A 15,856-nucleotide genomic window follows, 5' to 3' on the forward strand; every position below is an offset into this window, starting at 1 on the left:
ACTGTTGTACCTCACTACACAACGCTCGCTTCACAGAAAAAAATGCATCAAGATTGTAAAAGCAATATTTTGGCGCGTAAAGCCAAGCGTTCCAAAACTACAAACACAGTCCAAATGCAAATCAATGTACGAACTCTGCCTCAATTGCGTCATTCCATCCTCAACACACTCGATTTCCATCCTCACTGATTAGAATTTGAAATTCAACTGAAGTACAAAACAGCCAACGGTTCTCTCATTCGAGCAGCAATTGAGCTAAAAATACTGAACGATCCACACACGCTTGTGCTCACGCTCTAACGCAAAGTTCTTCGCGCGTGCGTGCCCTTCTCCTGAGCGACCGGACCGCACCAACACGCACCAACACAGTACGACACAAGCGACAAGCGGAGAATGTTGTACCAGAGTGTGTCATTTCCCCCAAACCGAAGAGCACTCAGAAGCATAAGTTTAATGGTGAGCGAATAAAAAGGGGGAAGAGATTTGAAACGATAACTCCCGTTTATTTGAACATTGTAGAAAGGCTGAATGATATGCTGGGTCCCAGAGTTGCCTCTCATTCCGTTGCAGTCTTTTTTCCCATCATTTGTACGTTCCAATTATTGTACCCTTGATAGGATGCCTCTTCTGGTCATCAACGAAGCTTATCGCTTATCGCATTGATGTTTTCATGAGCTCTACCCGTGAGCCTATAAATCATAAGGAGCAGTAGGGTTAAAAGTAACCATCCAATTTAACAAAACAGGATACGTCATGAAACGTGCAGAAGATACATAATTTCAATAATAAATTATTATCTATTTATACCAACTTAATAAGTTGATACATAATTAGTCGTTATATTACTAAAGAAAACAATAAAAAAGGGTTTGAAGAGCATTAAAACGTTGAATGAATAATATATCAGCCAAAAGATGGAAGTAAAACATGTTAATGGAAGCATACGAGAAATTCACCTCGCAGGAACCAATCTCAGTTTTCGCTATCACACAACAGATGGCGCTGCATCCATCGCTTGCAGGGCAATGTTAGTTGCATACAACGAACGGGTTTTCATGCTTGCATGCAATACCACCACGGGTAAATCAACAGCGAAACCGTTCCTTTCCGTGCCGGGCCTTGCCACTTACCTGTATTTGCACTTCCAGCTCCTTCAACACATCTTGCCGGGCGAGTGCTACCTGCTCTTGCAGCCGTCGCTCGTACCCGGCAATGATCTCCTGCAGATCACTGTCCGATCCCAACTCTCCCACAGACGTTGGCGTTTGCAGCCGGATCGATCCGAGCACCTGTTCGGGCCGCTCCTGCACAATCTTGTTAGTATCGGATGAGCAGAGGTTAGTTAGCGGTGCGTCACCGGCATGAATGTTTGCCGCGTTCGAGGTGTCGGTGGGTGATGGGGGACGACGATCGGCCGATGGCTTAGGTGGTGGTGTTGGCGGTGGTTGTGGTTCATTTGTTAGCATTGGTGAGCAGTGATCCTTCACAACGGAGGAGGTGGATGCCGTTTGATTAGACTGAAGAATGATGAAGAAGGTTTCAACACACAATGAGTAACTACATGAACTAAGAGGGAGGTTATGTGTATGGTTTGTGGAGGAAGAGTTGATTGTGCTTGTAACTAAACTCGGCACAAGGATGAGCGGGTAGTTAATGGCAACAATCATGCAACATTAGGTGTACGGACTAGGATCATGCAAATCGAACTAAATTACTGCATAAGCACTTACCAGCACGTGTTTCTCCTGCTCTTTGGCTTCGTACGCTTTCAGTTTCCCTCGCAGATTTGCAAAGACTCGTTCGTGCTGTGCGTTCAGTTCCTTGATTTTACTTTGGTAAAATTCACGAACCTCTTCCGCCGACAGGTGACGGTGCTTTAAGAAAAAAATACAAATGAAAATCAACAACACTTTAATTTAATCAACAGCTCAATTAACTCCTTCATACCTCCTGTTCCTCGATAATTTCCACCACAAGAACTTCGTCCGCGCTCGCGTCCGTTGCATCGATCGTTGTTGGCGTTATCTTCCGGTGGGTTGGGCTCAGATAGATGCCCTCCTTGTGCTTCCGGCGCGGGCTCGTGTGCTTCGACTGGTAGCCTCCGTTTTCTTCCGGGAACTCTTCTGCGCCCGATATTTCCGATGCCGTATCATCGTTCGACAGGCGACGACTTTGCTGCGAAAACACCTCCTCCGAGTACTGTTTCTCCAGGTCGACCACCTTCTTCTCGAAGTACGTGCGCAGATCTGCCATCTCTTGCGTGTGGCGTGCCTCCAGCTCGGTGCGCAAAGCGACAATCTCAATCGAACCGGCCTTTACGCTTCCCAGCATCTGTCTGAGCCGATTCACTTCCTGCTCCTTCTCTGCCCGCTCTATCTGCAGCTGCTCCCGCAGCACGCGATTTTCCGTTTCCCCACCGTCACGCACTTTATCGAGCTCTTGCGTAAGAAAATCATCAAACTTCCCCTGGACCATGTTGAACAGCCGCACCTCGTCGGGCGCCAGGTAGCGGCGGAACTGTTCTAGCTGTTTCGAAATCTTCAGCGGAATGTGCATTGGGTTGAGCTCGGAAAGATCGCTACACCCGGGCGGCTCAAGCAGTCGCTCGGTGGCCCCTAGCGGTGGATCGTCATAGAGGTCGGGAAAATCCGACAGCCCACCATCCTCGGTTTCGCTCACGAGATCGATCGATATTTCCGAGATGCGTTGACCGCCTCCACCGCTGGTGCTTTCCTGGTCTGGCGGCCGCACACCGGCCCAGCTGGTGCTCTGTGCCTTCAGCTTCATGCTCTCCACCGTTTCGGCTAGCTGTTTCTTCAGCTGCGTCACTTCCGCCGCCAGCTTTTCGCCCTCCGACTGCAGCTGGTTGCGTTCCTGCAGCGATTCCTTCAGCTTGTCCGCCAGCAGCTCGATCCACTGGTTGCGCTCCATTATTTTCCCGTACAGATCCTTCTCCGCACCGGACGTACCGGCCATGTCCGCCAGCTCACCCACCGGCCGATACTCGGTCGAGTTGGTGGCCATGCTGATCGAGTCACTGTTGTGCGATCGGCATGGTAACTGCTCGCGCAACGATTCCGCACGACTATTGCACGAGTTCGTTTCCTTCCCCTGTGCCGTGCCGCCCTCCTTGCGTCCGCCGTACGCATTCAATAGCACATCCTTCGTGGCGATGATTTCGTGTAGTTTGCGTATCTCGTTCTCCATCGTTTGGAACATCTTCAGGCTGATGACGCTGTCGAATTCCGGTCCCGCCTTTAGCGAGCCTCCTTCGGGAATATTTTCCTTATTATCCTCGTAGATCGTGCTGCCTACCACACTGTGCTGCTTCTGTAGCAGCTTCTCCTCGAGAATGGAGCGCATCTCTTTGCCTCGTTCGATGAGATTCCCAGGCACGGGACTAGCGCCCTCCTGCTGCCGGCTCGTCACCTTCACTCCCATTATCCTTTGCTGTTCGTCGTCCGTGTTTGATGAGTTACCACCACCACCACCACCTCCAACTGTATGCTCCGATTCCTCGGAAATGTCTTCTAGCGCTTCCTTTTGATCGACCGGTACACGTTCCATCGGTTTCGCCAGCTCTCCGCCCGGTCGTTCGGTCTTATCTTCCAGCACTTCTATCGCTGCGACACCTTGCGCCTTGACCTCCTCGAACGATTTGCTCGTGGTTAGTATACGCTCGCGTAAATCTTCCGATATGCCGCTCCCACCGGAAGACGAACTACCGGACGCTTCGTTCGACAGCCGGACGCTCATCGCCTCCGACATCTTCATCGGCCCTAAGCTCGTAAAACCAGCCCCAGATGGACCGCCGGCACCACTACCCTTGCCAGCACCTATGCCATCGGGAACGCTACGACTTCGGTAGTCGGCGGAAAGTTTTCCCTGTCGTGCCACCGAACCGCTGGACGCGTCCAGTTCGACGCTTCCCACCCGCTCGCTCTCGGTGTCCGGAGCGAGGTCGGAAATGTCGTTCGTCGTATTCAGACTATTATCCTGACTGTTGTTATTGCTCTCTTCCGCCATGACTTTCGATGGTTTCTGGTTTCGAGCCTTTTCTTCAAGCCTTATTCCACCCTTTTGCACGATAGGCTGGTTCCGTTGCTTGAGTGCGTTCAAGTTCACCTTGCTATCATTTATTAGCACGTCGTCCTCTTTAAGCGGCGATAGTTCCTTCGCGTGATGCACATGCACTAGCTCCACTGGGCGTTTCGAGCTTTTTCCTTTCCCGCTGGCCCGTTCACCTACGGAACTTTCACCCTCCCCACCCTGTCCGAAAGAATCTTCGTACTCTTCGTTTTCGGACGATTTCGGACGATCACGGAACGGGCTGTCCTCTTTCTCGCTCCGGTCACTTTCAACTGTCGTTTGAAAATGTTGTGCAATTTCGTCCCCGGACAGCTGCAACCGATCGATGTCGAACAAACCACTACCACTACCACCACTCGGCGGCCGTTCTGCACTGCGGGGCAAAAAGTCTTCGTCCTCACCGATATCGAACAACTGTCGCTTCCGATCGGCAACGGCACTACCAATCGAACCTTTCTTCTTCGAACGATTCAACGCAATCACTTCCGCACTCCTGGAGCTACTACTATCGTCACTGTTGCCGTCGATCGGCACACTAGCACTACTGATTTCGGCCACTTTCGCCTGCTCGTCATCATCGTCGTCGTCGTGGTCGTTGTCTACCGGCGGCACTACTATTTCTTCCATAATCTCTAAACTATCGTCGTCATGATTGTCGTTCGCGCTGAGGCTTTCTGATATGCTTGCGCTGGCACTGCCTTCTCCGCTGAGCTCGCTGCCACTGCCGAGCAGCTCGTCCTCGAGCCGAAACCGTACCGACGATTCCTTGCGGCTGCCGTAGCTGGACGTTGATTTACTGGCACTGGCACTCCCTGCCGAGCCGATGCTATTCCCGCTGGTGACACCGGTGGCAAAGGCTTTCTTAGCTGCAGGTCCTTGGTGACCCTGGATATGTACCGGAAAAGGAAAGCAAAAAAGCGGTATTAGCAAAGGTTATTCAACGAGCAGTTCAAAGTTGTCGCACAGCGGCTATTGCAAATATTTAGGGAGCAAAGGTCGATTCGAAGGGTCATTTTTCGTCGTACATTCGTCGATTCGTCGTACATTTTTGCATATTAGCGTCAGCTGGTTTATTTTTCTGGAGCACATGGTCTGACCTGAATTTAAAGAATTATTCAGCCAACATACAAGACGCAATGACACGAAAGTTCGTCACTGGATCAGTGCAAATTCTGTTCATGAAATTTTGAAAATCAATAGCGAAAAAAACACCTAAAAACTTCAAAAAACTTATTTAACGAATGGAAGCATGATTACCACTTTTAAATATCAAACTACTGTCATTCGAAAAGACCGTTTTCTGCAAACCCTAACGGAAAACTTTTAATACATCCCCTACACTTCGTATTTGGGTCAATGGAACTAAGTCACTGTTAAAAATTGGCTTCTAAAATCAGATACCTTAAGGCGATGGAGGCGATAGGGAGGAAGCAAACCGAACACGCAAACTGAAATCCTTTCCAATATCTACAACAAAGCATAAAGGGGGGAAAGGATCGACTTTGAACATGCGATTTCGTACCGAAAGGACACGGTCGCAACAGTAGCAGGTAAGAACCATAAACAATGTTTACTTCCCCAATAAGCGCTCCTTCGCTTGTTTGCCTCTGTTTCCCGCCGAACCCAAACGATGGTACCCCTCTTTTGGGGCTAAAAGTTGCAATTTTTCATCAGCTTTGCGTTTTATGTGCCCAACTTTAACTATCTTTAGCAACATTCCGGGGTTCGCTTCCTACGAAGACAGCAGCAGTTGTTTGATCGATATGTAAGCGATGAAACAAAGGGCGCGACGACTCGTGTCGTAGTTCACTTCCAAGTGAGGATGGGGCATTGAAAGATGAGCCCATTATCATCATAGCAGAGAGCAGTAACCAATAACCCAGTGGGAAGGACAGTGTAGTTAACTCTGTGATTCTATCATCGTGAGGTAAGTGGTATTACGTGCCTTCAAGATATGTGCGATCGTGACAGATTCTCAAAAATGGAGAGTATTTTAGGTTTAATTTTCTATATTTGCTACACAGAAAGCGACAGTCTGACACAGAAAACTGCATTCAATAACACCATCTGTGCATAAGTATTGGTGCACTAATTTATATGCCTTTTAAACCATCACTCACAACTCAAAATAATGCATTGTGGCGTATGCCGTTTCCGAAACACGCATTCCGATTAGGAGGGTAAAAACAACAACAAAACAATACTACAAACGCACAAAGAAAACACTGCAAAGGAAAGCAACAACCATGTCGATTACGGCGAGATTTGCTTAATTTTAGAACTGCATTTGTGCACTAGGCGGCCGTCGCTAACATTGGTTGGTTGGTGCATTCGTTGATTCAGGGACCCCCGAATCTCCCGGGACGGGTTTGCTCAGGGGGTGCGCCATCGATCATACTCTTTTATTATAGCTTTTCATTCAAAATACGATTTTACACATAATTTTGTCTATTTTAAGGGACAACTATTTCTCAAATCCACGCAATATGAATTCTAATAGCGTAAGAAAAGACGACTTAACACACACGCACAAACACGATCACGAATAGAGTAGGAGGTGGTTAAGATGTTTTACAAAATACACCAATCCATCAAGCAACGAGAATGTCCACTAGTGAATGATTTCTTAACCCTTTACACTGAGTCCTCCCTGACACTGAAAAATGTGTCTCAAGCAACAATAAAAACATACCGTACGGCATGAACACACATTTTCAAACGCCTACGTAAGCTGAACAAAGATTGGTCGAAACACCCTTTCCGTTTCGGCACATTCGAAAGCAATCAATCGACGTGTTTTTTGACTTCCGATACATTACCTAAAGCAAAAGAGAACTGCCAAAAGCTAGAGATTTCGTACTTAATGCAGATAAGCCGCGCATCGGGACAGAGATGTCCTACAATTGCTTCTATTGTAAAAGTATCACCGGCCACTGACTAGTTTTAGCTCGCCCTACGACGATACTGGTGTGACACGTCGTCTTCGACCCTTTCGACACAAAACACACGAACGTACTGAGTGTGTAGTCGCGATCCGCGGCTTCGTCGGTCTCCATGTGCTTCGATGGCAAATCTAAACCGAACGAGCGCGCAAACGAACGAAATTTTCGGTGTCGAATCGATGTTTGTGGCTGATGTTTGTTCGGGCCACACTACCAAGGGGGCAGTAGTAGATTGGTGTGTTTGTGTGTTGGAATTTGATTGTTCAAACGGCTATGACAAACACTAGAGCGTGACACTTCCAGACGCACAGCGAAAGAAAAAAGTAACGTCATTCCTCTTGATTTCTTCAGGAAATGAACATCTGGAAATACTGAAAAAAGCAAACATAAAACATTACAAAGCAGACAAGGTATAAATATAAAACGCCAAAAGAATGATCAGTTACCGATCCCGTGTTGCATTGGTTTCGTTTTTATTCTGGCCACCACTTTACGACCAGTACAGATCGATGAATGAAAATGATCTACTTCTACCGAAAATGATTGGATCATTTATTTTTATCGCCACTTCATAAATCCAATCTCACTTGAGACATCATCTACCACTCGGAAGTTAAACTTCCCCTACCTCAAATTCCACCCTACCCTCAAGGGTCTTCCCGACTCGTCTAGCGCATAAAAACTGCCGCCACCGCCGTAACATAAAATCAACCGGGCTATTAATCTTCCATTTCAAATTCCAACGAACCGCTTCGATCGTCGCTATCGCTTTTCGGAAAAGTAAGACGGAAGGGAGGAGTGTGGACTTAGAGTGCGACATTTGCACACACACACACGCACACACCAGCTTCCCTTTCCGAATGGTAACGATATCCACTTGCAACCTACCTCTATGGAACATTATCCCCCTTGACGATCAGATGCCTGAGCTTGAGAGTTCTTATGTATTTTTAGTTCACACGCCGTATGATCGCATGAAAAGAGGCAGCGAACGCGTATGTGTGTGCCGGTGTAAGGTTTCCAGTGTAATTATTTTGTCACCATACGTCATATAAATTGATACAAGCTAAGGAAGATGCTCTTAATACTTGGGAAGAACTTTATCTTTTTTACCTCAAAAATGATTCAATCAATCAATTTTTATTTGTTAGCATTTATTGAGATTTTTTGCTTAGTTTTTAATACCTTTTAAAACTTATTGTATTATAATGTAAAATTGTATAAATAGTATGTCGTCTTTTTTGATGCCCTCAACTATGATCCAAATTTAAAAAAAGAGCCATTCAATGTCTCCATTTCTCACAACACTGACTTGATGCCACTATGGTCCAACTTGTTACCGTGAAAAAATCATGTTCAAATGCACCGATTGTGTTAAACATCTGCGACGATTTAAAAGACATACAGATAGCCGCCACACATGCACTGCAGCTCAGACACAAGATCGACACATCCTACACTAAAGAATGAATGCGTTACTGCTGTGATGCATACGAGCAATATTTTACTCATTTTTTCGATCTTAAATGCATGGGAGCGCGAAGCAAACTGGGCATGCTGAAGATTTTTTTCATTTAAAACTCTCGATAAAAGTAATACGGTTAAGAATCATTTAGAAAAATATAAAAGAAATAAAAGAAACAAAACAACAATAATTCAACTTTGTTCAGAATGTACTTGATTTCCTTAACTCCGGAATATTTTATCAACAGCCTGTTAACGAGTCATACGATTTGTTTTATTTAACAGTTCGTGGAGCCAATTGTACTTATTTAGCAAATATTAAATTAAATTAAAAATATAAATATAAATTTTAGGGTCAACAGAAACAAATTTTTTTTTACGAATACTGCTAAAGCAATATACAGTTTTTCTGTTTTAATTAATGTTAAACCCATCAATTTTAATAAAAAAATATATGATTTCAGTCGACTTAGGATATTTTACCCCAATTTCCATTTTAACCCAAGCATAACTATCCGTTTTGCCCCATGGAAAGCATTTTTAAATTTTTTGTAACATTAATAAAACTAAACATTCAATTGCCTTGCTTTCTTCAGACAAATTGTATATCATATCTTTAAAAATATACCATTTCAAACATCCATGAATCCCTTTGACATTGCTTTAAGCTTATTTTGGTAAAGCTTTTATATGGTAAAAATTATATCAATATGCTACTAAATCCTATTTTGTATTTTTCTTGATTATTTTTTAATTACGGGTTGTAAAACTTACATTGTGTGAATAGAACACTCCAAAGAATACAATGTGATCATTGGAATTTATCGTTGCTGTGAAATAATGATTAAATAAAGGTTGCCTATTTTGCCCCGCATGCTAATTTTGCCCCGTTTACCCCTACCTTGCTCGTCTACTGCATGATCATGTTTCCTCTTTTATAGCAGACACTCTTGGTCAGGTTTCGAATTTATTAGTACAATTTGGGACAAGTATGCCACCGTAAGTATGCCATATCTGCTTGTGATAACAAATATCAGTTTGACAAAATCAGATTGTGCGTTCTTTATCATGGAAAGAACACATTTCTTTTAAATTAAAGCTGAATTCCAGAATGAAAATACAGAAAAAAAAATAAAAATCAACCTTTAAATATTAAATATGAAATTCGATACAGTGTTCTAAAGTCCTTGGAATGAACCAATCTGTATACTCAATCGGTCATTCTTCTTCTTCTATTTGGCGTAAATGTCCTACGGGGACATGCCGGCCTATAACAGGCTTTCAAGACTTTATTCAATACCACGTAGCCCTATAGTCAGTCCTTACTACTAATGGACCGTCCATTCCGGGCATGTTATTGAGCCGTTCGAGTTGACGACTGTACCTCGGGACCGCCCCTTTCGATCATTTTACTAAAGTTAAAAGCTTGGTGGCACACATGGTCCTATGGCAGTCTTGTCCCAGTCCAGTCATACAATCAGGAAATCATACGACCTACCAAATTCATGATATGATATTTGAAGTTCATGATTTCAAATATCTTATAGAAATCATGTCCTTATTGCTCCGCCTTGCCATAAACGTACCAATACCTCATGAACCGCAGCGAGCATCGCATGGATTTTTTTCTTTGTGGAAAATTAAAGTCAATTTTCCGGAGCGTCCTCCTCCACCAGCATATTTGGGGTGTTTTGCTCCCGTCACTCCGAACCTTCCGTTACCCTTCATCCTCCTACTTTCCTTCAGGACTGGTGTTTGCTTGCGTAGTCCAAAAGAAACTAATGCAACGTTGTTTATTTACTTGTAAAACAGCATCCACTTGAAGGTGCTGGGGGAGAAAACGAACGCCTCGTTTCATCGTTCCATTCAGTGTGCAGTAGAACTAACCGCAGTTGCCCGGTGGATGAGGCAATACTGGCTGGAATACTGGCTGGATGGATGGATGGATGAATGGGTGCGTTTTGGTTCCGGTAGAACGAACGTTGTAACATTCTACCGCTCGAAGGGATTCTAACACCGCCCCCCCCCCCACTCCCCCCTGTTCCCGTTTTGGTAGCGTTAGGTGAATCGAGTCAAACAACACGACCGTGTACCGTCTTCTTCCAACAAACGTTCAAAAAAGGGCGAGCTCGTTTCAACCGCAGACTCACAGCATGGAAAACGCGCAGTACGGGCGGATGCGTTCGGAAAGAAATATTACACCGAAGCTGTGGCGCTTGGGGAATTTGCTTCGTCAAAGGAAAAGGCAACAAACACACATAGCCACACAGTCTTTTTATGCCCTTCGGGTGTCTGTGGCATACCTAGTGGACGAATGCTTGACACCTCGAACATAATTAGTGTAATCCGAACGAGATCTATATCGTGTCGGTCGATACGACTCGCGGCCCACTACTACGCGCTCTGTGCCGGATGGAAATGGTCTGGCTTTTGCTAGCTTTGTTGTTGTTTGTGTTTGTCAGATGTTTGCTGTTTGGTGTACACCGTCCGTCCTCTTCTGCACCCCACCAAAACCCGCGCGAACGAAATCAACACCCGGACAGTTGGTCTTCTGATGTGTCGAACGGAAGCAATGAAAACAATTAAACGCAACATCCATCGGACAGCATTCTTGGCGTGGTGGCGTTTGGGGGAGACATGGCAGGGTCACCATTGCGCCACTCCGGTCAATTCGACAGTGGGAGAACGGTTCATATGTGTCGGCGACAAGTAGCGATCATCGATCAACGAGTTGAGCGGAGTCTTCCCCTTCCCGGTCGGGGCGGGATGTTACCAATTCCAACCATTTCCACACCGTGTGCTGGTTAATTGTGGCATAAATCGCATCCGACGGTGCAGGTGCGGAAAGATTCGCCGTGTACCGATAGTTTGCTTTCACAAGGGGCATCGTCTTTTTTTGCGGCGGGATAGGTTTTGATGTTATCGCAAAGATCGCGATGCGAACCATTAGTGCATGGACAGCCCTCCTCCCGTAGGGTAGCGGGAGCCCTGGTTGACTTCATTTCTGCGATTTCTGGCCCATTCACAGACCGGTCAGAAAAAGGTGTCCACTGAACCGCAACTACTTTCTATCGATCGTGCTTTAGTACCGACGAGCCAGTGCCGGACATCGCCGTTGCTCTGGATTGCCCCTCCGGAACGGCAAGGTTGGCATTTTTCGCTGTTGATGTTTCGTTTCCTAGGAAACCCAGAGTGCAACGACAACGGCACAAGTAGCACAAACCCGCACACACACACACGCACACACATACACGTACAGCACACGGCTGTGTCCCATGCAAAATTCATCGCCAAACACGCGTCACGAGCGACAGGGACGGCCCCCCGGGGACGGCGTAAAGGTACTGCCTCTAGCGCAGAAACGCAACACTATTCCGAAATACGCTTAAAATAGAACCCGTGTGTTCTACATTCGCTGCAATCCGGTCGAGCACGGGGCGCGCCCGTACCCATCCGTTGCAATCATTCGGTTCCGTACACCTTTGACGGTTTCGCTGCGAGAGTGAGCAATTGCATGACCAACGCGTAATGTATTCATCGGCCACTTCCCCCGATGGTTGGATGGATTCTGCACCCACGGCCCGCTTTCCACGGTACGATCAGGCGGAGGGTTTTGTACTCCGGCTTTACCTCTTCCAACTGCTGCTGTCCGCCGCTGGTCGTTTGGTTCGCTTCCCGAGGAAGCTTCAGTGGTTTCAGCTTCAATCGATTCATTTTACACAGGTACACACTTTTCACACGACACAACACGACTCACTGTACCACCGCACAGCACATGATTTTCACACACACACACACACACACACACACACGCACACAAAGACGCCGTACTTCCGAACGCGTAAAACAAAACGCTGTATCCGTATGTTAAAATTTAGATCTTATAATTTCAAACAACAAGCCGAGCCGCACACACAGCCTTCCGAGCATCGTTTTGGAACTGGTCCTGTGCGGGGTTGTGTTTATTTTATGCTCGCTGTCAAACGCACTCACTTAACGAAGCGTTTGACGAAAAAACCGTTTAACGAAGGCTGTCAATTGGCTGTTTGACAGGTGAGGGGAAATTTTCCTAGCGAGCCACAACACCATAACAACAGACGCGAGCTAGACGGAAGCATCGCGCTTTATCAGGTGAAAAACTCTATTTTCTATTGTTTTGTTTAGATTTCCCAACTTATCAACCACTGCTACTACTACTACTACTAACACTACGACGGTGATCGCGCTTTCGTAACACGTCGACCGGATGACACGTACAGGAGAAAATGGGTAAGTTGAAGCTTTCCACGCTTGGAAGCCGGTTCGAATATTGATTACCCTTGCGGGGGTACGTGTTTTTCGTTTGCAGCAAGGATCGGCGTCGGTCGCGAAGCAAGTCGAACTCTCCGGAGCGCAAGAAGAAGCGCTCGAGAAGTCACGATCGGAGCAAATCCGGCGCCTCTCGTTCGTCCGCGAACAATGGCAGTGCGAATGCATCCGGCATGGGAAGTATTTCCGGCAGCGGCGGCAGCAGCAGCAGCAGCAGTAGTAGCGCCGCTCGCCGAGAACGCCACCGGGAAGAGCATCGGGAGCGTGAACGGGAACTGTGGGAGCGGGAGAAGGAACGAGACCGCGAGCTGGAAAAGGAACGTGAGAAGGAAGCTGCCCGCAAGCGGGAACGGGAGAAGGAGAGGGAAAAGCTACGGGAGCAGGCAACCAAGTAGTAAGTTGAACCAGAAAGCAACTATTAAAGTATTTTACCATTTTATCACAACAATTTGTGCGTCCCTTTTCCCCAAATCAGTGCCCAAAGCGTTAGCAGCAGCGGCAAACAGTCCAAGTTTGACCAGATGCCCCCGGGGATGATGGCACCCCCGCCTCTGCTCCCTCCGACGGTAGTGGTGGTAGAAAAGTTGGCCGAAGAGAAAAAGGTATTCCGGGAGCGGCCCAAGGAAGAGGTGTACGAGGTGCCGGTGGCACCGATGGACAAGGAGGAGGAGCAGCGTCGCCTGGAGCAGGAGATGACGAAGCGCCGGGAGCGGATCGAACGGTGGCGGGCGGAACGCAACAAAAAGGAGCAGGAAATTAAGAAACCGCTGCCCACGATCGTGCCCGTCTCGGTGTCCGGTGCGAAAAAGTGGAGCCTCGAGGACGACGAGGAAGACGACGAAACGGAGGACGCAAAGGATAAGGCGGACGGAGCGGCCGAGGAGGAGGAAGAGATCGATCCGCTGGACGCGTTCATGAAGGAGGTCAATGAGGAGGTGCGCAAAGTGAACAAACTGTCCAACCCGCTGCCCAAAACGGACGGTAAAGCGTCGAACAGTGGCGTTACGATCATCACCGGCGTGGCCAAGCAGAAGCAGGAAACGAAAAAGGGCGAACTGATCGAGCAGAACCAGGACGGGCTGGAGTACTCGTCGGAGGAGGAGCAGGAGGACATTAAAGACACGGCGGCGAATCTGGCCAACAAGCAGAAGAAGGAGCTGGCGAAAATAGACCATTCCGGCATCAACTATATGCCCTTCCGGAAGTCGTTCTACGTGGAGGTGCCGGAAATTGCGCGCATGACACAGACGGAGATCGACGCGTACAAGAAGGAGCTGGAGGGCATTGCGGTCAAGGGCAAGGGGTGCCCGAAACCGATCAAAACATGGGCCCACTGCGGCGTGTCGAGGAAGGAGTTCGAGGTGCTGCGTAAGCTCGGGTTCGAGAAGCCCACACCGATCCAGTGCCAGGCCATACCGGCCATCATGTCCGGTCGGGATCTGATCGGCATCGCAAAAACGGGCAGCGGAAAAACTCTTGCCTTCATTTTGCCCATGTTCCGGCACCTTCTCGATCAGCCGCCGTTAGAGGACGGGGATGGACCGATCGCTATCATAATGACGCCGACGCGGGAGCTATGCATGCAGATCGGAAAGGATATTAAGAAGTTTTCTAAATCCTTGAACCTCCGGACGGCTTGCGTGTATGGTGGCACGGGCATATCGGAGCAGATAGCGGAGCTGAAGCGGGGCGCAGAGATTATCGTCTGTACGCCGGGCCGTATGATTGACATGCTGGCGGCTAATTCGGGTCGCGTTACAAACCTGCGCCGGGTTACGTACGTTGTGCTGGACGAGGCGGACCGTATGTTCGACATGGGCTTTGAACCGCAGGTAATGCGCATCATTGATAACGTGCGTCCCGATCGGCAGACGGTAATGTTTAGTGCTACGTTCCCCCGCCAGATGGAGGCGCTTGCACGAAGGATCCTGAAAAAGCCGATCGAGGTGCAGGTCGGTGGCCGATCGGTCGTCTGTAAGGATGTGGAGCAGCACGTGGTTGTGCTGGATGATGAGGCCAAGTTTTTCAAACTGCTCGAACTGCTCGGAATTTACCAGGAGCAGGGTAGTATCATCGTGTTTGTCGATAAGCAGGAAAATGCCGACAGCCTGTTGAAGGATCTGATGAAGGCGTCCTATCCGTGCATGAGCTTGCACGGCGGTATTGATCAGTTCGATCGGGACTCGACCATGGTAGATTTTAAGCAGGGCCGTGTAAAACTATTGATCGCTACCTCAGTTGCCGCTCGCGGGTTAGATGTGAAGCAGCTCATCCTGGTCGTTAACTATGACTGTCCGAATCACTACGAAGACTACGTGCATCGCTGTGGCCGGACGGGACGTGCAGGGGCAAAAGGATTCGCGTGGACATTCCTTACGCCCGAGCAGGGACGCTACTCCGGTGACATTATTCGTGCTCTCGAGCTGTCCGGTGGCACAGTGCCGGAGGATTTGCGGAACCTCTGGGACACGTACAAAGCAGCACAGGAGGCAGAGGGCAAGAAGGTCCACACCGGCGGTGGCTTCAGTGGCAAAGGGTTCAAGTTTGATGCCCAGGAAGCGGCCGCTGTAAACGAACGCAAGAAGATGCAAAAGGCTGCCCTAGGATTGCAGGATTCGGACGATGAGGAAGATCTCGAGCAGGACATTGATCAGCAGATCGAAAACATGTTCGCAACGAAGCGCATTGTGAAGGAGGTTGAGCCACCTGCCAGCAATAAACACGAGCAGCAGAATAATCCACCGCCGGCACCGGCTCCCCCGGTACCGAGTGTGACGCACTCGGACAAGCTCGAACTGGCCAAGCGGTTGGCATCGAAGATTAATCTGCAGAAGACGCTGGGCACGGATTCGAAGGGTGCGACACAGCAGGCCGCAGAAGCAATACTGAAGGGTGCCAACACGCAGCAGTTGATTGCCGCCAAAACGGTCGCGGAGCAGTTGGCAGCCAAGCTTAATAACAAGCTCAACTATCAACCGAAGGACGAAGAGGAACCGGTGGTGGAAACGAATGAGCAAGTGTTCCGCAAGTATGAGGAAGAGCTAGAGATCAAC

General features: G+C 48.1%; 2 protein-coding genes across 5 annotated transcripts in view; one reads left to right on the forward strand and one right to left on the reverse strand.

Moving 5' to 3' along the window:
• The window catches only part of LOC121598241 (A-kinase anchor protein 9), a 38,093-nt gene extending 25,655 nt beyond the window's left edge, over nt 1–12,438 (reverse strand). For 2 of the 3 annotated variants that reach the window (XM_041924800.1, XM_041924799.1), the window contains exons 1-4: nt 12,126–12,438; nt 1,948–4,974; nt 1,731–1,874; nt 1,131–1,517 (exon numbers count right to left, since the gene is read on the reverse strand). In XM_041924800.1, the coding sequence (XP_041780734.1) occupies nt 1,131–1,517; nt 1,731–1,874; nt 1,948–4,974; nt 12,126–12,209 (3,642 nt within the window). In that variant the 5' untranslated portion in view covers nt 12,210–12,438. The remainder of the gene's footprint in view (nt 1–1,130; nt 1,518–1,730; nt 1,875–1,947; nt 4,975–12,125) is intronic. The other variant, XM_041924801.1, reaches the window with a different exon arrangement.
• Nucleotides 12,439–12,560: 122 nt separating this feature from the next.
• Nucleotides 12,561–15,856, forward strand: part of LOC121599376 (probable ATP-dependent RNA helicase DDX46) — a 4,137-nt gene continuing 841 nt past the window's right edge. Inside the window, exons 1-4 of one of the 2 annotated variants that reach the window (XM_041927123.1) lie at nt 12,567–12,626; nt 12,755–12,764; nt 12,844–13,197; nt 13,279–15,856. The exon at nt 13,279–15,856 is cut by the window's right edge and continues 39 nt beyond it. In XM_041927123.1, coding sequence (XP_041783057.1) covers nt 12,977–13,197; nt 13,279–15,856 — 2,799 coding nt within the window. In that variant the 5' untranslated portion in view covers nt 12,567–12,626; nt 12,755–12,764; nt 12,844–12,976. Of the gene's footprint in view, nt 12,765–12,843; nt 13,198–13,278 lie in introns of both variants that reach the window. The other variant, XM_041927122.1, reaches the window with a different exon arrangement.

This window comes from Anopheles merus, chromosome 3L, assembly GCF_017562075.2.
Source record: "Anopheles merus strain MAF chromosome 3L, AmerM5.1, whole genome shotgun sequence".
Taxonomy (NCBI): Eukaryota; Metazoa; Arthropoda; class Insecta; order Diptera; family Culicidae; genus Anopheles; species Anopheles merus.